The following is a 23,212-nucleotide window of genomic DNA, read 5'->3' as shown; positions in this document are numbered from 1 at the left end:
AAGAAGAAGAGAGTGAGCCGAAAAGAGAAGTGGCAAAAGCGAAGGAAAAGGCATATTGCGAGCTGTACAAGAAGTTAAATAGTAAGGAAGGAGAAAAGGACTTCTACCGATTGGCCAGACAAAGGGACAGAGTTGGAAAGGATGTGCATCAGGTTAGGGTGGTAAAAGATGCACATGATAATGTGCTGACAAGTGAGGAGTGTGTGCTGAGAAGGTGGAGGGAATATTTTGAAGAGCTGATGAATAAAGAAAATGAGCGAGAGAAAAGGCTGGATGATGTGGTGAGAGTAAATCAGGAAGCACAAGAGATTAGTAAGGAAGAAGTGAGGGCTGCTATGAATAGGATGAAGAGTGGAAAGGCAGTTGGTCCAGATGACATTCCAGTGGAGGCATGGAAATGTCTAGGAGAGATGGCAGTAGAGTTTCTAACCAGATTGTTTAATAAAATCTTGGAAAGTGAGATGATGCCTGAGGAGTGGAGACGAAGTGTGCTGGTTCCTATTTTCAAGAACAAGGGTGATGTGGAGAGCTGCAGTAACTACAGAGGCATAAAACTGATCAGCCACAGCATGAAGTTATGGGAAAGAGTAGTAGAAGCTAGGCTTAGAAAACAGGTGAAGATCTGTGAGCAGCAATATGGTTTCATGCCGAGAAAGAGCACTACAGATGCAATGTTTGCTCTGAGAATACTGTTGGAGAAGTACAGAGAAGGCCAGAAAGAGTTACATTTTATGTTTGTGGACTTAGAAAAAGCTTATGATAGGGTGCCAAGAGAGGTGCTGTGGTATTGTATGAGGAAGTTTGGAGTGGCAGAGAAGTATGTTAGGGTAGTGCAGGACATGTACAAGAATAGTGTGACAGCAGTGAGATGTGCAGTCAGAATGACAGACTCATTCAAGGTGGAGGTGGGATTACACAAAGGATCAGCTCTGAGTCCTTTCTTGTTTGCAGTGGTGATGGACAGGTTGACGGATGAGATCAGACAGGAGTCCCCATGGACTATGATATTTGCAGATGACATTGTGATCTGTAGTGAGAGTAGAGAGCAAGTTGAGTCTAGTCTGGAGAGGTGGAGATATGCTTTGGAGAGAAGGGGAATGAAAGTCAGTAGAAGCAAGACTGAGTACATGTGTGTGAATGGGAGGGAGTGGAATAGTGCAGTTACAAGGAGTAGAAGTGATGAAAGTAGATGAGTTTAAATATTTGGGGTCAACTGTCCAAAGTAATGGAGAGTCTGGTAGAGAGGTGAAGAAGAGAGTGCAGGCAGGGTGGAGTGGGTGGAGAAAGGTGGCAGGAGTGATTTGTGACCGAAGAATATCAGCAAGAGTGAAGGGGAAAGTTTGCAAAACAGTAGTGAGACCAGCTATGTTGTATGGTTTAGAGACAGTGGCACTAACAAAAAGACAGGAGGCAGAGCTGGAGGTGGCAGAGCTGAAGATGTTGAAATTCTCTTTGGGAGTGACAAGAATGGACAAGATTAGGAATGAACATATCAGAGGGACAGCTCAGGTGGGACGGTTTGGAGACAAAGTCAGAGAGGTGAGACTGAGATGGTTTGGACATGTGCAGAGGAGGGACCCAGGGTATATAGGGAGAAGGATGCTGAGGATGGAGCCACCAGGCAGGAGGAGAAGAGGGAGACCAAAGAGGAGGTTCATGGATGTGCTGAGAGAGGACATGCAGGTGGTTGGTGTGACAGAGGAAGACACAGAGGACAGGGTGAGATGGAAACGATTGATCTGCTGTGGCGACCCCTAACGGGAACAGCCAAAAGAAAAAGAAGAAAATAACTTGATAAAAATGCGTAAGTATTTGGGACTATTTTATGCCAGTCTCAAGATATTTTCATTCTTGGCAACCGTTCTCTTCTTCTTTCCCGTCTTCAATCTTGTCCAGTTCATCTGATGTTAAATCTTTATGCTGTTGCTTTTGCTGTTCTTCTCGTTTGCTCTCTTCCTCTTCCCATTCCTCAAATGTTTTTTTTTTTTTTTTGGCCAAAAATATTAAAATTCACTTGGAAATCCATGTTTTATTGCGTTTCTGTCATTCACCTGTCAAAACACAGCTGATCTGCGCCAACTATTTGAGCGTTGCTATGGTGACGACCAGAGCAGAGTGATATTACAGTGACTTAATTTGCCGAACTACATGTGCGTATACACAAAATTAATGCTGACCATGGTGTGTGTGTGTGTATGTGTGTGCGTGTGTGTATATATATACGATATATATATATATATATAGATGTATGTATATATGAGGTCTGTGATAAAAAAGCGGTCCTTTTTATTTTTTTCAAAAAATAAATGGATTTGATTCATTTGTTTTTACGTCAGACAAGCTTGAACCCTCGTGCGCATGCGTGAGTTTTATCATGCCTGTTGGTGACGTCATTCGCCTGTGGGCAGGCTTTGAGTGAGGTGTGGACTCCCCCGTCCATCGGAATCTCTTTGTCTGAGAAGCTGCAGGGAGACGCCGCGCGTTGCTTTATCAAATTTTTTCAGGACCGGTGAAGGATATCTGTGTGGACACTATTCGAGAAATTCAGTTGGTTTTCGGTGTAAAGTTTAACAGCTGATGAGAGATTGTGGAGTTTCTTTCGTTTTAAGCACAGCCCACAAAGCGGATCGGCGCGGCGCGGTCGGAGGTGGCGTCCGTCTGGCTATTTCGAGCTGAAAACATCCTAATTTAAAGCTCTGTTCACCCAGGACGTCGTCAGAGAACAGAGAAGTTTCAGAAGAAGCCGGCATCAGGAGTTTACCCGGACATTCCACTGTTAAAGGAGATTTTGTAATGAAAGAACGTGCGGACGAATTTGCCGAGTCGGATCCGTGACGACGTGGCAAATCAGTCTGCGCCGCGACATGAAAAACACCTCCATGAAAAACCATTTGTAAAATTCAGGCGGCTTTTGATGGCTTTCAACAAGTGAGTATCTGAGAAATTGTTTAACAGCTTGGACATGTTCCAACTTGTCCATTAAGGTTTCCAACGGAGGTGTTTTTCCTGTCGCGACCCCCCATTCGCATGTCGGGTCCGGCCCGACATGCGAATCTGCCCGCACGTTCTTTCATTACAAAATCTCCTTTAACAGTGGAATGTCTGGATAAACTCCTGATCCCGAATTCTTCTGAAAGTTCTCTGTTATCTCACGACGTCTTGGGTCCACAGAGCCTGAAATTAGGAAGTTTTCAGCTTGAAACAGCGAGACGGCGCCGCCTCGGAGTGCAGATCACCGTCAGGCACCGTGGGCCGTCCTTACGGCGACAGTAAAACTCCAAAATCTCTCATCAGCCGTTAAAACTTTCACCGAAAACCAGCTGAATTTATCGAATGGTGTCCACTCAGTTGTGCCTTACAGGTTTTGAAAAAATTTTTATCAAACAAAGCAGCAGTCTCTGAGCCATTCCTAAACAATCAAAAATCGACGAGAGGGTGGGCGACTCCTCACTCAAAGACTGCCCACAGGCGAATGACGTAACCGACAGGCGTGAAAAAACTCTCACATGCCCACGAGGGTTCAAGCATGTCTGATGTAATCACACGTGATTCAAATCCATATAGTTTTTGAAAAAAATAATAAGGTCCTTTACTTTTCTCACAGACCTCGTATATATATGTGTGTGGGTACCTTGAGGCTGTATGAGCAATGCAAGGAAGGAGGGAGGGTGAGGATTAGTGAGTGTAAGAGCCACAATCCAGGATGAGATGAGGAGCATCCATGAATACATCAGAAAGATGGCCCCTGAGATCAGCTGCTACAAGAATACCTCAGTCATCTGAAGACAGACTGTGATGAGGAACAGGAGGAGGAGTTATTATGGAAGACCAGGCCCTCCATGGGATGTTTGATACTAGAAAAGGGCCCCTTTACACATAATACAAATAAGAATAATCAGGGCGAATCACGGCGAAACAGCTCGTGTGAGCGAACCACGAAAACATCGAGCCAACGAGCAAGTGTGAACGAACCCGGTGTTGTGCACGAAACCGTCACAGTGGGAACACAGAGCAAGGGATTGGTAAGGTTGGACCTTACTTGTGTGAAGCACCTTGAGACAACTTTGTTGTGATTTGGCGCTATATAAATGAAATTAAACTGAAATTTAAATTGAGCAGTTGGAGCATGTGTTACCACATCGCGCAGCTGCTGTGGAAAAGAAAAATACATGCCATACATGTAATTCGAACCTGCACTTTACAAAAACTCTGATTGCCACTATCACTGTCCTGTAAAAGGTGCAGAAAAATGCCTGAAATCAACAAGGAAATAAATGCATTTTTTAAAAAAAGAGAAAAAAGCACCATGAACTGATTGATAACTGACCAAACGGTGCTTGTTACGGCATATTTCTGCTGATACGTAACTGAAAGTGGCGTATTTGTCACACTGCTGGCTTGTCATACAGTCCTGTGGTACGCCGCTCACAGGACACATGTGTCCTGTCAGACAGATGTGACATTCAGATCGCCTGCTGCGTGTCCACATGAACTGCAGGTCCATTTCAGCTGGGGCAGCCTATCAATGTGCACGCTCTCCAGTCAGCTGCAAAAGTGATATATGCTTTTATGTGTTTCCACGTGAGGACAGCAAGCACACACACACACACGCACCGTCAAAACACGGTACGTGTTCTGCAGCTGTGACGTCCAGGACACAAATTTATTTTTCCTGAACCTTTCAGGCAGCATGGAAGACGCTTGTCTAATCAGAGATGAGCGCACAAACATGACATCATGCATATATTAAAATATCGGAGTGCAAACATGACGTCATTCTTTTCACTTATTGCCACCTTTGTCAAAACATGAAAAATAGCACTACTATGGCCAGAGATTGATGTTGAATGATGTCACCAAGGGTAAACATTATGCATGTAGTTGAATTAGAAATATTAACACGTGCATTTGTTTACATTTTGGACTTAGTTCTTTTTCAAGGTTGCATAGCCCTAATTTAATCATTTGAATTTGAGTTCCATTAACATGGATCAAAATGATATTCATAAATTCCAATCAAGTGAGTGGGTTTTTTCTATTTGAACTAAGATCACTTTTTTAATTTTTAATTCAAATTGAGTTTTTTCCCAATCAACCTATTCATGAATTTTAATCAAGTGAGAAGGGTTTTTTTTTTCTATTTCAACTGAGTTTGCTCAACTGAAGTTTTTTTTATTATTATTATTTCAAATTATGAGTTTTTTTCCAATCAACCCATCTTACACACCCCTCTTCAAGGGTTTTACTGATTATGCGGAAATTGTTCAACCACTGTAACGATCAAAATGGGTCTGTTGTGTTTGTCAAACAAATATAAGTATTAGTAACAATCTGTATGTTATACCACTCAACTCAAGGGTTTTACACATTAACGGAAATTTGTTAGCTCCCAGTCTGGTTGAATAAACATCAAATCAGCGTTGAAGCCTGTAAGTGATATTTGTGAAAGATGACATCCAACAGCAATGGAACGCACATGTTGGGGGAGCAGGGGAGTGTGCAAAAACACATGCACACGTGTTGTGGGGGAAACCGTCACTCTGGCACGTTACATGTGCACTCGGCAACTCCATAGTCATGTGGGCACTTAGACATATTTCACCGCCAGCTTGACAGTGATCGTCTACTGACTGTTGTCATGCTAATAGCGTGAATGGCCACAAATTTTTTAAGTGCCAAGTGAGCGGTGTTAGATGTTTGTGTGTGTCACCTGGAATTTGGCCGACACCTGCCGCAAGAGAGTATGATGGGCTCTCACAACGCACACTCTGTCTTTCAGCCCCTGATGTGCGCATATAGTTAGCAACAGGTGTACGAGGCATTAGAGGCTGCTACGATTTTACACGTACTGCATACGGTTCCTGCTTCATGTGCACTTCATGCGCACTTTGACCACATTCGTACTATATGTTAAAGGGCCCTAAAGGACAGCACAAAGGCTCTGATCATCACAGCACAAGAACAAGCCCTAAGCACCAGATCCATAGAAGCAGAAGTCTACCACAGCCAACAGAACCCAAGTTACAGGCTGTGCAAATGTGCCCCAGACACAGTCCAGCACATACAGTGAGCCTGGTTAACTCGCATGAGTTACGGTCCATAAAATCAGACTTACTTTGCCATGTTACAATAGTTTTGACTATTTGAAGTGTGATTCCTTCCTGGATTGTGATGATTTCTTCATCTGGAGTGGGTTCTGATGTTGTCATTCCTTCTCACAACACTTAGAGGATGTTTTTGGCAATGAGGATACCAAGTGAAGTGCACAATCTGAACTGGCAGTAAGGATCTAAAGAGGAAGGTCACATCCAAAATCTTTGAATAGTCTGCACAAAATCATTCACCCTCATCACTGGCGTGCAGCAACCAGAGGAGGAAGAAATCATCGTCCAGAATTGTGTGCACTGATGATCCCTCCAGTTATACACCTTTGGTATAGAGGAGGAATTTTAAAATAAAAGAACTGAAAGTTCAGCTGCAGTTTGCCAGAAGACACATCTGAGATGCAAGCCTAGATTTGATCTGTCTTGTTGAAACAAAATTCTTCTCTGCTCAACTCCACTATGAAGCTTAAGCCAAATTTGAGTGGAATTCATAAATCTGGCATGAGTCTGGCTCGCATCAAACTTCCTCACTACGTCCATGTGCCCACAACGTCTTCTCCACTGTGGCGGCGCTCAGCGCGGCTGCAATGACATGGACAGCAAACATCCTCCTTCTGCTGCCTTCACAAAAAATCCGTCACAGCGCCGTTATAGCAGAATTCCTGTTGTCATCGGCAGCAGCAGCAGACAGCAGGTGATGATGATCTGAGGTGTGATTATTTTTCAATGATAACGAAACAGTGATTTAATTAACCGAAAGATACAGTAGTTTTTAGCATTTTGCACAGCATTATATTAAAAAAGGAAACCCTGGCTCTGATGGGAACTTCAAAACTTTCTGAAATATTACCCAACTATTCACATTGACCTGTTTAAAACCAGGTGACTCTCTGCACTTAATCCAGCTCTCACTGTCCGTTTTCCCTCCTCTTTAAATATAGAACGTCTGGTTTGTCCTTGTCATTGCGATAAACAGCAAAAGTTGAAAATTGTTATTGACTTTTGACAGCAAGTGCCATCATGTTGCGTGGCTGCCACAGTTACAGCCAGAGGGAGTGGATTTTTCTGTCATGCTTTCATAGAAAACAACGAACATCTAGTTTTCCTTCTTCTGCCTGTTGTTGACATGTGAGTGCGGCTTTTCTCTACAGCGCCTTCTTGCCAAGAATATCTGTGCGGTACACTGACCTCCAGATAAACACACATGCACATGGCTTGAATTCAGCTTGCAAGCTTGAGCCAGATTGAATTTGAACTTGTGTGTACAGTTGTAGGATGAGCCAGATTTGACCAATAGGTCTGAACGCAACTAGCTACAAGCAATCTGGATTAAATCTGGCTCGATCCAGCCGCAGTCTGAACGGGATCTAAATGTCAACTGGAGGGATCACTTTACAAATATGGAGCTCTATGTAATAATGTTCTGCAATAGACTGGCGCCCGATTCAAGGTGGACCCTACCTCTCGCCCTATGTCTGCTGGTATGGACTCCAACCCCCTCCAGATGAATGAATGAATGTAATATATCCATTACCAGCTGGAAGGGGCAGTTGCAAATTGCTGGTCATTGCTGGTGCAGCAAAAAAAAAAAAAAGAACTATCTGGCAACCACATTTGATGGCAGCCCAAACACTGTTTCCCCTCTGTGGGTCATCCCTCCCGCGTGGACTTTTGTTGACCAGCTGCAATACGACACCAGCTGACTCTCCGCAACAACGGCTGCCAGGATGGATGATGACATCTGACAAACTTTTTACTATAACCTGATACTTATTCTAAAATATGCCTTTCTTTGTGTACTAATGTGTACTACAAAATATACTGCACACGTTCTGTTAGTCATACAGTCGAAAATGTGAATTTTGAAACCAGTTCTAGAGACCAGTTCTCAGAAAGTTTTTTTTTTTTTTTTTTTTACCCCCAAGATTTTTTTGAACATAGTTTCTAAGTTACGAGAGCTGTTCTGAATTTACCAATAAAAATGCTGAAAATCAAACCACCCTGTGCATAGTGTGAATGTTTTAAGATGATTTTCTAACCACAGATGTGACAGATGAGAGCAGCTGGATCCAAAGATTTGGTTTGAAGCAAAACGGCAAAACGCTATGGCTGCTTTCACCGTGAAATCGTCAAATCTCAAATTCCTTTAATAACTTTGTGTTCACCCACGCTTTTTTCATTTCCACTTTTATCTTGTGCGAGCACGATGTGCCGCTGTGCACCAGATCCCGTGCGTGTGGTTGATTGTGTATTTATTTGTTTTTTTTTGGTCTTCACTCCAGGTCACCCAGGTCCTAGTAGATTTGATGTGTTCAGTCCAAATCTGTTCTTTAATCTCCACAAACTCCTGAAAAGCCTTTCGGTGCCTGGAAGCATTTCCACTGGGAGCGGCGTACGGGGAGGATGTGGGTGGGAGTCTGCAGCGGTGGAATTGTGCTCTCCTGGTGACGACTTCTCATCTTGTTATCAAGTCTACGCTTGCGTTTCTTGCCTCATTCTGTGTACTGCACCCCCGGCTTCCTGTTCATCTCATTTCACCTCTATCCATCCTTCTGCTCGGTTTTCCAATCAGTATTCCGGTGGTGTCACCGGGAGGATTCCAGGAGGAGGATGAGGCCACTGGTTCGCTGCTTGCTATGTGTCAACATAGAGACTGTGGGAAGTCAACTCAGTCAAAGGCATCAATGTTGTGTGAGATCCGTTGCTATATACACACCAACAGCAGTCTCTGGTGTTGGCATAGCAACATGCATGGGACTGTCCTTCTGATTACCCGGCCGTTGCAGGAGTGGTGATAACAGGGTATTGTTTTCACTGGCATGTGGGTGGTTGTGTGTCTGTGGACAAGGTAATTTTAAAACGGTTGGATGGATTTCCTCCAAACTTTGTGGGAATGTTGCTTGGATAGATATCTAAATGTGATTAGATTTTGGAGTAGTTTGGTCAAAAGTGAAAGATTAAGGAAAATATGGTCCAAAAAAAACATATTTTTCTTTTTTGATATATCTCAGCAACCAAGAAATCTAGATGGTTGATCTAAGGCATATATTGATCAGCAAAATATTTGTGATTGATTGGTGTGAAAGTAGAGCAGGTAGCTGGGTGGATAAGGAACTGGCCTACGACAGGGTAACCCCCCCTCCCCCATACCAAAAAAAAAACCCAACAAAAAAACAAAACAAACAGAACCCATAAAATTTAAAGGTTTAATAGTTAAAGGTCCAGTTTAAGTCCAGCAAATGTCTTAAAATTTGCTGCACCTTTGTAGGATTTATTACAATTTTTATGGGTTCTGGGTTTTTGGGTAACCCTGTAATATGTAAACCTGGGTTCAAATCCCGCTTGTGCTAACTGTCTGTGTCCTTGAACAAGTCACTTAATCTACATTATCAATCTACCCAACTATAAATGGGTACTGGCCTTGGCTGGGGAAACAACCTGCATTGGACAAGTGAGTCATAGACTCGCATCCGTCTGACACTCTGGAAATAAGCACCGGGCCTCTTGACCTATACAGGACTGTATATCCTCTTGCAGTATTCCATCTATTCATTATGTAGAATTTCATTGTCTTGTCACATTTTCTCATCTCTTCCCAACGTACAACTTGATTTTTGTCCCTTTTGTCCATCAGATATTCTCCCTACACTTGTCTTGTCTTCTCTTGATTTGTGACTTCAGCACAGTTATACATACCTCTTGAAAGATGTTTTTGATCTGGCTTACTGTTGTAAAGGGGTTTTTCTGCAGTGACAGACAGATCAAGAACTTCCTCAAGAGGTTTGCAGATCTGTGCTGCGGTCATATTATTGACTTGTTTGTGTGTTTTCAGCTTTATTCAGCAGCAGCAGTTGTTCTTTAGCCTTCTTTTTGTCCTTTAACGCTTAGACATTCCAAATGAAAAGGACCACTTGAAATGAACGCTTGTAAATTCATTAATGAAGTTCTACCGAAATGTGGCCTTGAAACAGTTCAACCGCCAATTCAGTCGTGACTTTTAGAATATTAATAAATGTCGTTATTCCGACAAATTAAAGTGGACAGGGTGAATTTTAATGTCATGAACGATCTAGTTTCAACTTAATATAATTGACTGTGAATACAACACGAGTTTTATTGGTGTTGAGCCATTTATTTGAACTGTGTGGTAGTTTTATTGGGGTTTTTTGTTTCTTTTTGATCACCTGACTGACATTGTCAAAAATTCACCGAATGTCAGGCGTCTGATGGTGAGTCACGCTGGAATGTGAATGTAAATAGGTTATGTTTTGTTTGCTTTTTGCAGTGGTGGGCACAACTAACCACTAAGTAGTGAAGCTAATATTTTTGTTAAAGATTAGTTTTTCAGATAACTTTGAAGACCATCAGTGGACCAATTAGCTTCCGCTAAATTTAGTTCCAATAACTTTCAGTCTGCTAACATTTTTTTTGCTGGCATAGTGAGTAAAGCTGAACGGTCAGACACATCTGTAAAACCTAAAATCCTACATATTAATTCCTGTTTTGTACTTTACAATAAACAGACAGCTGCGAGAAGCTCAGTCCTCCCCCAGTAAAAGGAGGCAGACCAGCTGTGAAGAAGAAGAAGTTATTTGCTTTCAACATGCCTCAGACAGGAGACATGAAGCGCAAAGCACCTTTCCCTCACGGTTTCATTTAAAACCAACTAATTATGGACAGTTTAACAAAATTAATGGCAACTCATTTTTACAAATTGAAAATATAATATTGCACATATTTTTAAAGTAATGCACTAATTCCTGAATGTTTGAGTGTTAAACAGACACGTGCCGAAAGGCATTAAGGGAAAATTCAAATAAGATGATCTCAGCACTTCCTCCTCCCCCCCATCAAAATGCAGAGAACGCTGCCATCTACTGGATAGGAGTGTAAATAGACCAACAGATTTGTAAATCTCAAATGCAGTTTTACGCTCAGAATGTCTCAATATAAGTGGATCGCCGATCACATGCATTGTGAAAAACTAACACACAAATTACAGTAACTTTACAGGGGGTGCCAAAATTGGTGTGTTTTTTTATTTCAGCTTCACCACAGTATATCATTTTAAAGTACCACAATTTTCTCCATTGAGATATCTAATAAGCCCTTGCACACCAGACAGTTGCTGCAGTCAAAATAACCCTGAGACACTGATGACGACAATTGCAAATGAACTACCAAAATGTAACTTTTATGACTTTCAATGAAATCTTAAAAATGTTATGAAAGTTTCATAACATTTTTAAGAGACTACTGCATGAGGTCCTTTAAACTTTCTAAAATAAATATTCCAAATATTCTGTGTCTGCTACGTTTAACCTGCGTGAAACTTCATAACACAAACCAAATTTCAAACATTTTATATATATTACTTTAGAACAAACGGTGCTGTAAAGGACAATAATGGATGTTAAAGAGCAAACTTCAGGTTCCTCCAGAATGACATGAACATGATTAACATTTAGGTTTTAGAAGGTAATTCCTATAATATTATATAGTACTATATTTCTTATATATGTTGTTTATTACCCTTATTATGTAAATATCACTTATATACATGATGTCCATTTTCTTATGATATGTCTTATGATATATGATTATAGTCCAGTGGCATAGTCGAAAAAAAGTGCATTTTGTGAAGAAATTGTGAAATTTGGCACACTTGTAGGGGACCCCCAAAGGGTCATTTTTCGATTAGGACCCACCTCTGAAACACCCCCTGGTGGCTGCCATCTTGAATTTCAATCTGGCCGCCTTTCAGTACATATTACAACCCATAACTTAAATACTAAGACAGATAAAAGCATTCTGTTTTAGGCTACCCCCCCCCATTTTCTGGGTCTAGAAATCTAATGAGACTGTTTACAAGATCGTAACATGTCCGCCATCTTGGATTTCAACATGGCCACCACCAAAAACAGATATTTTGCGATATCTCTGCAAGTAGTGCAAATTTTTAAATAATTCTAAATGATAACCCCATGTTTTCAGGGTCAAGGATTTATATGGACTCATTACCCAATGTCTGTTTGCAGTAAAGCATCTTGGATTCCAAGATGGTGGACCAATGAAAGCAGGGAGTGCAGGTACAAATTTGATTAATTATGCAACTACATGTTTTTCTGGAATAAGCAATATTTATCATTTTATTGACCCTAACAATCTTGGGTTCCAAATGATGTCATAAGCTAAGTCCAATATGTACTGTACTAACCAAATGGGAAAGGATCTGTTGTGATAGAATCAGTTAAGTTGAATAGTGTTTCAGCAATGTGCACTGAAGAACATGGACATTAGTCCTCTATGTAATGCCTACTGCCAATAATCAAAGTCAAAATCATCATTAGGATACATACTGCTTCATGAAAATCACTGCAGTGTTCTCCATGGCTCTATCACTTAATTTTGGTAGCACTGTCCGTCACAAGCACAGAGAGATGTGCACTTAAGATTGGCCTTGAAACACTTGCAATTTCCCTTGCAAGCTTTCTGGCACTTGCAAAAAATCAGTTCATAGCATGCTTTGAATGCATCTGGAAGTTCAGTCCAAAACACTAACCAAGAATCATTAGATGCTTCCCATCCCCATTTGGCTGGAGATGGAACAGAAGGGAGTGTTTTTGTGCTAGTTGTAAGTTATGAGTGCAGCATATGCTTCTTCCTTCATGTAGTCTTTAAGTTTTTGAGAATTAACTGTAATTTTGTTACATAATACCCACACAAAGGATTTCAAATAAATTTTGTGGAACACAGAAAGGGGCTGCACCTTTAAAATATGTAATGTATCAGATGTCACAACTTCAACTGACAATAAACCTGAAGAGTAGAATAAAGAAAATCTGAAAATCAGTTAACGACAGCCTGATGCCCTGTTAAACATTTCAATCCCTCTTGGAAAAATGAAACTCCTGAGGTGTTCTATGGCAGACATTCAAACTGATAAGGCTTCGTGCTTCTCAGGCTCATTACAGTGGGAGGACGGCGCGGCGCGGCGGTGGAGATAAATCCTCCCTCTCGTATGAGCCCTCTGTGGTGAAAATGGCCCGACATCAGTCATCAGGATCAACGCTATCTAAAGTGTCTCTTGGCGATAATCTTCCAAATCTGTACCCTGACACACGAGTCTCCTCCAATGAGCTGCTGTGTGTGTTAAATCATGTGACAAGTACGTTCCTCTGTCATGAAAGGATGATTTCACAAAACCACGAGTTAAATCAAGGATTTGGAAAAGCAAGTTTACATTCAGTATATATGAAGCAGAGATGCTCTTCCGGTAAGTTGCACCTTTGTGCAGTTTGAACCCCAACTTCCAAATCCTTTTAACGAGATGAGGAACCAGAAACCTGCTCCCGGTGTGCGGCGCTGTGGTGCTGAGGCGGCTTTAGCCAACATTTCTGCATAAATGTCTGTTCGTATGTGTTAAAGTGAGACTTCATCTTCACAATTAACACTCATGACCCCACATACACACAGAGCAAGGTGCAAAACATCAGTTTGTCTCTAAATAAAATCTACATAGTTTTTCAGGCATAATATTAGAATAATCTTAATTATGAAAAACAAGCTTTTTTAAAAAATAGTGTCATTCCATCTCCCCTTTCTGAAGTTATTGTGGTCACTGTGACGGAGCTGGTTGTTCTCTCTGTAGCTGAGCTGGATCTTTGGATCAGAGGCTTCCTGGTCCGTCTGGAAAAAAACTAAATCAAACCGGCTCCCTGATCGGACCGGTGCAGAAGCAGCTGGCACCGTGTCCCAGCTGCACATCATCTGTCCATCTGTGCTGCGGAGAAAGTATTATCCCCCCCCCCCCCCCCCCAACTTTATTTATTTATTTTTGGTTGTTTGTCTTTCTTTTTGTGCTGAGGAGCACAGAGGACTTGATTCTGAGTATTTACTGTCACCATTTTTTTTTCTGTCAAACAATTTATTTATTTATTTATTTTATTGTTGTTGTGGTTGGATTATTTTATTTGTGATGTGGAACAGGTACCCCGCCCATCAGTTCCAAGGTCTGGAGAACTTTTTCTTCTGGACAGCTTTTCTGTGCTATGGGACAGAAAAGCTGTGTGTGTGTGTGTGTGTGTGTGTGTGTGTGTGTGTGTGTGTGTGTGTGTGTGTGTGTGTGTGTGTGTGTGTGTGTGTGTGTGTGTGTGTGTGTGTGTTAAGGTGTTGGCCTTGAGACCAGAAGATCCTCAGTTCAAATCCCAGCCTGACCGGAAAATCACTAAGTGCCCTTGGGCAAGGTCTTTAATCCCCTATTGCTCCTGGTGTGTAGTGAGTGCCTTGTATGGCAGCACCCTGACATCGGGGTGAATGTGAGGCATTATTGCAAAGCACTTTGAGCGTTTGATGCAGATGGAAAAGCCCTATATAAATGCAGTCCATTTATTTCTACCATGTCACAGAACACCTTTGAACATTCTAATGTTCAACAGTAATGATAAAATCACCAGTATTTTCCTGAACAAGGTATTTTATTTCATATTATAATTCGATTCAAATCCCATTCATTTGAAAGGGAAAGTGTGTCCAGACTTTTGACTGGCACTCTCTATACAGACACACAGACCATTTGGTAGAATCATTGTCCTTATTTTGCTCCCCCACCCCTCCGCCCCCCAAAAAAGTAATACAAATAAACATTTTCCACACATTGGGAAATTAATGCCCCAGCTTCACCATTTTATATTCTTCACTGCTGTTTGTCCCATTCTGACAACAGTTATTTTAGACACATGTTACACACCACAAATCGCGCCTGTTGCCATGCCTAAACTAAAGCTGATCCCACCACCAACCCATCAGTAAAATCCTCTGTTAGTCTATCGTACAATTACAGTGAAGGACTTTAAAATTTAAAGATATCTGCGTATTCCCAACATCGATTATAAAACATAAGCACAACTTACAAGCTGCTGAAAACCCTCTGAAGAGTTGGTCTGGTTTTTAAAGTGTTAACGTGGAGCAAATTGTCCCCCACTGTGCCGCCCTAATGGGGCTACAAACATCCCACAATGCACCATTCTCGTTTTAAACCCTGCTTTCTTCTCATAATGAGAAGGCGCTGAGTGTTTCTTTACCTTGTACCGATGAGAAACATAGAAGCGAGATATGAAATTGAGCTGGATGCTCTAAGTGTGGAGACGGAGGAGGTACTGGCGTCATTAAGTTGGAGTTATTGCTTATATTGCTCCTATAAATCTTTTACAGGCTTAATGGTGCAATACAGCCTGCAACATGGGTTGACTGCTAGGGCATGAAATTAGAAAACAAAAGTGAAATATACAGACTGTGATTTTGCCGTCCTTCATAGTTTTAAACTTTAGTAATAGTCTGACAGATGCTTGTGGTCAAACGGTTTATTTATCAAATATAAATTAATTCCAGCCATAAATCTGAGTCCCATGTTTCCAAAAGCAAGGTTAGGATGATCCCAGCTGGCAGATTTACGATGATTCAGATCATCTTAGCCTTCATGCTGAAACAATCTCAAACTACTTCTTCAGTTCTTGAGAATGAAGCTTTTTGGTTGCACCTTCCCTGTTGTGTCTCTGCAGCATTTTGCCAGTTTCTTCATCTGCGTGTGGAAACATGTTTTTATTTTTAAACAGAAGAAGACCTGAGGCAGCGTGTAACGCAGAAACGTGTGGGTGGACCTTCAGGTGGTTTTGTTGTATTTCCCTGTGGTTCTAAAGGTGTGTCAGATTACTTCATAATCAACTTTTCATGTGGAGGAAGATTCAGTTTGTCTTACAGGAGAAAGAAAAGCTGCACAGACAGTTTAAAATTCAGTGACCAGTGTTCAGTTCTGCAGTCGACAGGTTTCCCTGCTGCAGTTTGACAGTCTATAATTAAAAAAAGAAAATAACTAAAACCTGGATTCCAAGGTGGTTTACTTTACGAGTTTTTTTCCACTGCATTTTGCCTAAACTCCAAAAACAAATCTTTTTTTTTTTAACTTTAAAAGTTTGTGTCTGTGCTCCTTCAAATTTTAATTTGACCAGACTTGAGAAGATAAGTTGGAGTAACTTTTGTAATGATTCTTTCAACAGAACATGACGTCTTTTCAAATGACTGACATGTGGATTTGTGCAGAGTGGCATCTATTCCACAGCATAAAAAAACTGGCTCCACAGCACAGAATATAATATATGAAAAATAATATATATATATGTATGTATGTATATATTATACAAATAATGGATGGTAAGGAGTCCAACATAGAGAAATATTGGATTCAGAAATGATATTGTATTCTGCATCCAGTGAATACAGAAAGTATTCACAGCTCTTCACCTTTTCCACATTTTGTCATGTTACAGCCTTAGTACAAAATGTAGTAAATTCATAATGACAACCCATAATGACAACATGAAAAAAGTTTTTTTTTATTATTATTTTAGCAAATTTGTTAAAAATTACAGCTACAAAGTCATACGTACATAAGCATTCACAGCCTTTGCTCAAGTCTTCTTGAATATGATGTCACAAGCTTGGAGCACCTATCTTTGGGCAGTTTGGTCCGTTCCTCTTTGCAGCACCTCTCAAGCTCCACCAGGTTGGATGGGGAGCGTCGGTGCACAGACATTTTTACCTCTCCCCAGAGGTGGTCAGTCAGATTCAGGTCTGAGCTCTGGCTGGACCACTCAAGGACATTCACAGAGTTGTCTTGAAGACACTCCTTTGATATCTTGGCTGTGTGCTTAAGATCATTGTCCTGCTGATGAACCATCGCCCCAGTCTGAGGTCAAGAGCGCTCTGGAGCAGGTTTTCATCCAGGATGTCTCTGTACATTGCTGCATTCATCTTCCCCTCAATCCTGACTAGTCTCCCAGTTCCTGCTGCTGAATGGATGGTGCCTGATTTCCTCCAAACATGACGCCAAAGTCTTCAATCTTTGTCTCATCAGACCAGAGAATCTTGTTTCTCCTGGTCTGAGAGTCCTTCACCTCTTGACTAAACCGCTAAACAGCTAACCGCTAACTTTTAGTATTGACTTGGTACACTGTTGACTACTGATAAGCCAGTTACGAGTTTAAGCACCACAGGGACTTCTGAGTACATTCAAAGGCAATTACAAACCCAAAACAAACACACACACACACACACACTCTCATCTTCAACCGCTTAGTCCAATTAAGGGTCGCAGGGGGCTGGAGCCCATCCCAGCAGACATAGAGCACAAGGCGGGGTACACCCAGGACAGGACGCCAGTCTGTCACAGGGCCACAAACAAACAAACACAGTCACACCCACATGCACACCTACGGACAATTGAAAGATTCCAATCCATCTAACCTGCATGTCTTTGGATGTGGGAGGAAATCGGAGCACCCAGAGGGGGAACCCACGCAAACACGGGGAGAGCTGGCCCGCCCCCTTCTGCTGGGGAGGGCTGAGCGCATCACAGCAGCCTGACTGTTGCAGACACACAACAGACAGGAAATAACATGTATGATTTTAGGATTTACAAGTGTTTTTTTAAGCTTTACTCACTATGCCAGCAAAAAAAAGTTAGCAGACTGAAAGTTAGTGGGACTGAATTTAGAGGAAGCTAATTGGTCCGCTGATGGTTTTCAAAGTTAGCTGAAAAGCTAATCCGCGAATGAAAGTTAGCTTCGCTGTGTGAGGGTAACTTTATGTTCATACTGTCACTGGTCCTGAATAGGATCATGTGGTGACCCTGCAGCTGCACAGTGCTCCTAGTGGTTGGATTGTGTGTAACACGTGATTAGGATGCGTTTGACAAAATATCGCTGGATTCTTAACCCGTTTCTAACAACAACGGAGTCTGTAAAGTTTGATTTAATGAAGACTCTATGTTGGTGTGAGGTTGTATTGCAGAACAGTATAAAGTTATTACAAATCACCCTGATATTTCTACCACTTCCTGACAAATAGAAAGTATTACAGAAAGTACAGTGTCCGTGTAAAATGTGTAATACGAGACTTTTCAACTTTACTCAAGAAGGTTCCTTGTAACATTGAGAAAACAACTTACCTCCTTTCAGCTCAATCCCAAACTGGTTTCTAGAGTATATTCTGTTTCCAAGTGTAATTCCAACACTCGGGTCTCTCTCCATCCATCATGTGCACGGCCGAGATTGCTCGGTTTCTTTTCATATAGCAGCAATGTGATTGTATCATGTACTTTGGACACAAAGATGTGCACTCCCTGTCCATTACGAAACCCAGGGAAAGCCGTTCGCTTCCCCTCTCACTGAAGATTACACACATCACATACTGGAAGGAGGGAAAAAAACAAAAACAATACAGTGTTATATCCAACTAATGGTCTTTCTACACCTCCTTTCCTGTCAGCTCCCTGTTTCTTATCATTTCTCTTCTTTCTGTGTGTCTTTCTGTCTGTCTCTGCAGGGCCAGCATTGTTCAGAAGAAAATCATCTACTTCCAGGAGGAAGGTTCGCTCACTGTGCGGCTCTGCGAGAAAGGTAATGACGGTGGCCCATCGTCTTCTCATCTATTCATCCCCGACCGCTCATCGTGGTCCCATTATCTCTTCTTCTGCTCCACTCTTTTATACAATGTCTAAAAAAAAAATAAGAAGCCAAGCGGGGAGCTGTGAGGTTCTCCAGGATCTCGTTGGAGTGGATTTTAAATATTGAGCGCTGCACTACAGTTTTTATGGCGCCTGTGATTGTCCTTTATTACCGATAAAAATCCAATGCAACTGGAAAGCTGATGGCTCTGCAAATAAACACTGAACACCTGAATACTCAGAGACAGCAGAACTCTGATAGCTCTGCTCCACATTTTATTGGACAATTTAAAAAAAAAGGAGAAAGGATTCTTTTCCTCTCTCATCCATCTGTCTGTCCAGTTGGTGCATTGTAAATTGTCCATGTTTAAGAGTATTTCAATAAACTAGGACAGCTTTAAAGCACAAAGTCCTACTGTTTGTTGGGGTCTGCTTTTTTTTTTTTTTGCTACGCTCAAAGCAACACTTTCCAGATATCATGAGTGTAACTCGAGGTTTGGGTTCAGATTTAAACCCCTCCCTCAGAGGGGCGTCACATCTGCATGTGGCTCTGGAGCCATGTCCAGTCTACACGGGATCTTATGAACTCCAGAACAGTGTGAGGTTTGGAGCAACCTTTAAAGTTGGTGTTGCGGTCACATGTCTGTGTCAGAGAAATAGTCACTGCAGTCGTTAAAGCAGAATTCGCCAGAAAACCTCTCAGTTCTGTCCCCTTCCGCGTCCTCCAAATAGTAATCCACCAGGTTTCAGTCCACCTGTCTCTCTTAAAGGAAAAGCGGATGTGGAATGAAAAAGTAGTCTGGTTGATCGATGTCACCTGGTGGAGAAGGGACACGTCCCTCTCCTGGTGGTCCGACGGCAGAGGGAGGTGGAGCAGGAGACGGGTGTGGCGAGTAACACGTCCCAGGTGCTCTGCACAGTATTTTTCAGACATAGTCTCTGGGGATTTATCATCGCCTGCTTAGGCACAGTAAATGGAATTTTCCAGGCTATTGTGCAAACCAATCTTCTGTATTCACCCTGTTTCAATTTGCTGACATAAGTTCGGTGTAGGCCTCATTCGGCTCATCTGTCTTTAACTTTAACTGCAAGTGAGGGACTCATGAATATTCAAGTGTTCTCCTTGACCTCTCTTTGCAAAACACTGGTTGAGGCCAGTTTTTGAATATTTATGACTCTGAGTCAGGCCTGACACCAGTGTGTTGTGTCGTAGCTGTATTGTGGCGGTTTTGTCAAAGCACCCACATGCCATTGAACTGCATTTTGGGTCTTTTGTACATTGTGTTAAATGAAAAGCTGACTTTTTTTTTTTACAACCTTTTGTCGTATTAGGCCTTTATTACCAAACACATCTTTGAGTGTTCTACTCACCTTTCATAATGGCGCGGTACGTGAGAAAGGGTTATGGTTAGAGGCTATTGTGCAAACCAGTCTTCTGTCTTCACCCTGTTTCAATTTGCTGACATAAGTTCAGTGTCAACCTTAGAGCTCTGGAACATGTCGGGGGTTCAGACCCGGCTTTGGACAGCACCAAAGAGCTGGTAACTGATCAGCTGCAGGATGCTAACCACAGATACACCACCCTGCACACGAAGTCAGCAGAGTTGGGTAGCCATTTGTTGGGCCTGTTGGAGAGGTACCAGCAACTCTCCCTCCCTGAGCCTGGTTCTGCTGGAGGTTTCTTCCTGTTAAAAGGGAGTTTTTCCTTCCCACTGTAGCCAAGTGCTTGCTCACAGGGGGTCGTTTTGACCGTTGGGGTTTTACATAATTATTGTATGGCCTTGCCTTACAATATAAAGCGCCTTGGGGCAACTGTTTGTTGTGATTTGGCGCTATATAAAAAAATTGATTGATTGATTGAATACCAGGATGAAGTTGTCTCCCTTCATTCGTGGTTCAGCACTCAGGAACAGAACCAAAGCTTCTACTCACCTTTCATAATGACATCGTACGTGAGAAATCCCTGTTTCTACAAATTCCTGAAAAGGAAATGCATTTGTATCAATTGGGCACCTGTAGTGGAGCTTCCTGAAGACTAGTCGAGGAAACTGCACTTTAGATGGGAAACGTCTCACCACTCAACCAGGTGGCTTCATCAGTCTGAATGTATCCTTTAAAAATGCACACGTGAGTGTTTTTGTGTCGTCACATGCAGAGTCCGTGTACGGTGTAGCTACGGGACCTCCGGCTATAGAGTGCTGTGCCTGTGGAACTGCCAAATACAGACTCACCTTCTACGGGAACTGGTCCGAGAAGGTTCATCCCAAAGACTATCCCAGTGAGTTCGGATCTCTGATGTTAACTCGTACGTGCACGCACACTTAAATCCAAGCATGTCTGAAGCTACATTCTCATAACCACGTGCAGATGCATGCTGGGAATCACAAAGGACATCAGTTAGCAAGGCAATCTTCTTTTGACCTAGAGCGAGTCTAGGATCACTTGCCTCAGTGGGTCCATGTGGTTTATGTGTTCACAATACTTGACAAGGACTTTATCAAGGTGAAACCTGGAGTGCAAGTTTACTTCAGTGAGACCTTTCACAAGTTTGTATATTTTGATTCTAATTGTGGCCAGCAGGGGGCGAAATGTTTGAAACCTTGTGTAGGAGATATGTTGACAGATTTTGTATATCAAGGTGAATCTTTGTTCACAAGGTCACCTCACAGTGACCTCAGACATGTTCAGTGTTGGGTATATTTCAGCTCTAATTGTGGCCACCAGGGGGCTCGATGTCTGAAACCTTGTGTAGTTGGCACATAGGCTCACCTCACAAAGACATTTGACATTATGCAGGTTTCTCTTCTAGTTGTGGCCACCAGGGGCCCAGATCTCTGAAACCTTTTAAAAATTGGAAGCATTTCTGTTCTAATTTTGGCAACCAGGTGTAAGAGTCTTTGAAACCCAGTGTATGTGAGAACTCAACAGCATCTGCATCGATCCCGATCTAATCTGCTACGATTTATTATACCTTCCTAACACAAAGCACAAATTCAACACTGGGCTCAGTGACACTGGTTAGCATGCTTATCGCTTTTATTTAATTTACCCCATGTTCTTCATTAGAGTCTCCTCAAACTTATTGTTGTTCACGTCTTTCTTGTAATCCAGGACGAGCCAACCACTGGTCAGCTCTGATTGGTGCGTCCCACTCCAGAGGCTACGTGCTGTGGGAGTACGGCGGCTATGCCAGCGAGGGAGTCTGTCAGGTGGCTGAACTTGGCTCACCGATCAAAATGGAAGAAGAGATTCGACAGAAGGTAGCGTGAATGTCGGCAGGTTTCTCTTTGATTTATATGGTCCGTTTTCGCTTTGATTTGTGTGTGTGTGTGTGTGTGTGTGTGTGTGTGTGTGTGTGTGTGTGTGTGTGTGTGTGTGTGTGTGTTGTTTGAACTTCAGTGTGAGTCATGGTGAGTGTTGAGCTTTAAATAATAACAACAAAAACCATGAAAACCAGCACGTTCATTGGATTGAAACTGCAACCCCGTCAGCACGTTATTTTCTGATTATCGTTACGTTGATCAGAGATTCCACGTATCAGCTCACTGTGAGGTTAAGGACTTGTTGAGGCAACAATCTCACATGTGAAACACTCACAAAGTACATTTTTACTCTTAGAATAGAAGCTGTGGCTTATTGAAGTCTGTATTTCCACATCAGATGATGTTTGTGACCTTTCATCAGGTTCACCGTTTGACATGTGACGCTGAGTATTCCTGACACTCTGGATGCCAGAGTGTTTAAATTCTTTTTGGAAAACATCAGCCAACTTCTTTGGAGTGGACTGTGCCTTTAGGGGATCAGATATTTTTGGAATGCACTCAGTAGATAACACCCTGAGAGAACGAGCTGCCTCAGCTATTCCATGTGTGTGTGTGTGTGTGTGTGTGTGTGTGTGTGTGTGTGTGTGTGTGTGTGTGTGTGTGTGTGTGTGTGTGTGTGTACGTGCATGTGCCTGACTTGTTTCCTATATTAGTAATTACAGAATTTTACAATATGTGCACAAAATTTTGTTATTACTCTGCATACTTTGAATTGGTCTAAAGGGTTCAACTTTATATCCACCAGGGGGCAGATGAACGCCCAATCATCTCTTAGTAGATGATTATCTTAGCTTAGCTTGTCTTCCTTTACAGATTTGAGCACAAGTTTAATTATATTTTCAGAATGTTGCTACAAAAATCATTATGAAATGACAGCATGTCCACTGAGTGATGGAACACAAATGCTGGGTTTTTGCTCTCGCGATAACAGTCATGCTAGCAAGGCTCTTGCAAGAACTAAAATTCCAGTAGTCATGGTGACGGATTGATAAGTCATGCTAAGTATTGCTGTTTTGTTGGATTACTAGTTTTTTTGTTTTTAATCCAATCTTGCCTTTGGTAATTTCAGGCCATGTGAAGTGCTTTTGGGTGACTAATGTGATTTGGTGTGATATAAATAAACTGATTTAATTGTAATGTCATCTTTTATTTATGTTTCTTCGTGCATGCTTACCATGCCACGTATTATAAGGTCATGTGACCCTCTCATTAAGTCATGTGGCCTGTAAGAACAAAAACTGTCTCCATTGCACTATGGTGAAATAAGGCTTATCAGAATTGTG

At 42.0% G+C, this 23,212-nt stretch overlaps 1 protein-coding gene across 2 annotated transcripts in view; it reads left to right on the top strand.

The window, feature by feature from the left end:
• The window catches only part of LOC117516279 (spondin-1-like), a 253,559-nt gene that overhangs the window by 91,160 nt on the left and 139,187 nt on the right, over positions 1 to 23,212 (top strand). For both annotated transcript variants that reach the window (XM_034177214.1, XM_034177215.1), the window contains exons 4-6: positions 18,486 to 18,559; positions 20,762 to 20,884; positions 21,718 to 21,866. In XM_034177214.1, coding sequence (XP_034033105.1) covers positions 18,486 to 18,559; positions 20,762 to 20,884; positions 21,718 to 21,866 — 346 coding nt within the window. The remainder of the gene's footprint in view (positions 1 to 18,485; positions 18,560 to 20,761; positions 20,885 to 21,717; positions 21,867 to 23,212) is intronic.

The sequence above is a fragment of the Thalassophryne amazonica genome, chromosome 8 (assembly GCF_902500255.1).
Source record: "Thalassophryne amazonica chromosome 8, fThaAma1.1, whole genome shotgun sequence".
NCBI classification, from domain to species: Eukaryota; Metazoa; Chordata; class Actinopteri; order Batrachoidiformes; family Batrachoididae; genus Thalassophryne; species Thalassophryne amazonica.
This window is presented reverse-complemented; position numbering and strand designations above follow the sequence as displayed.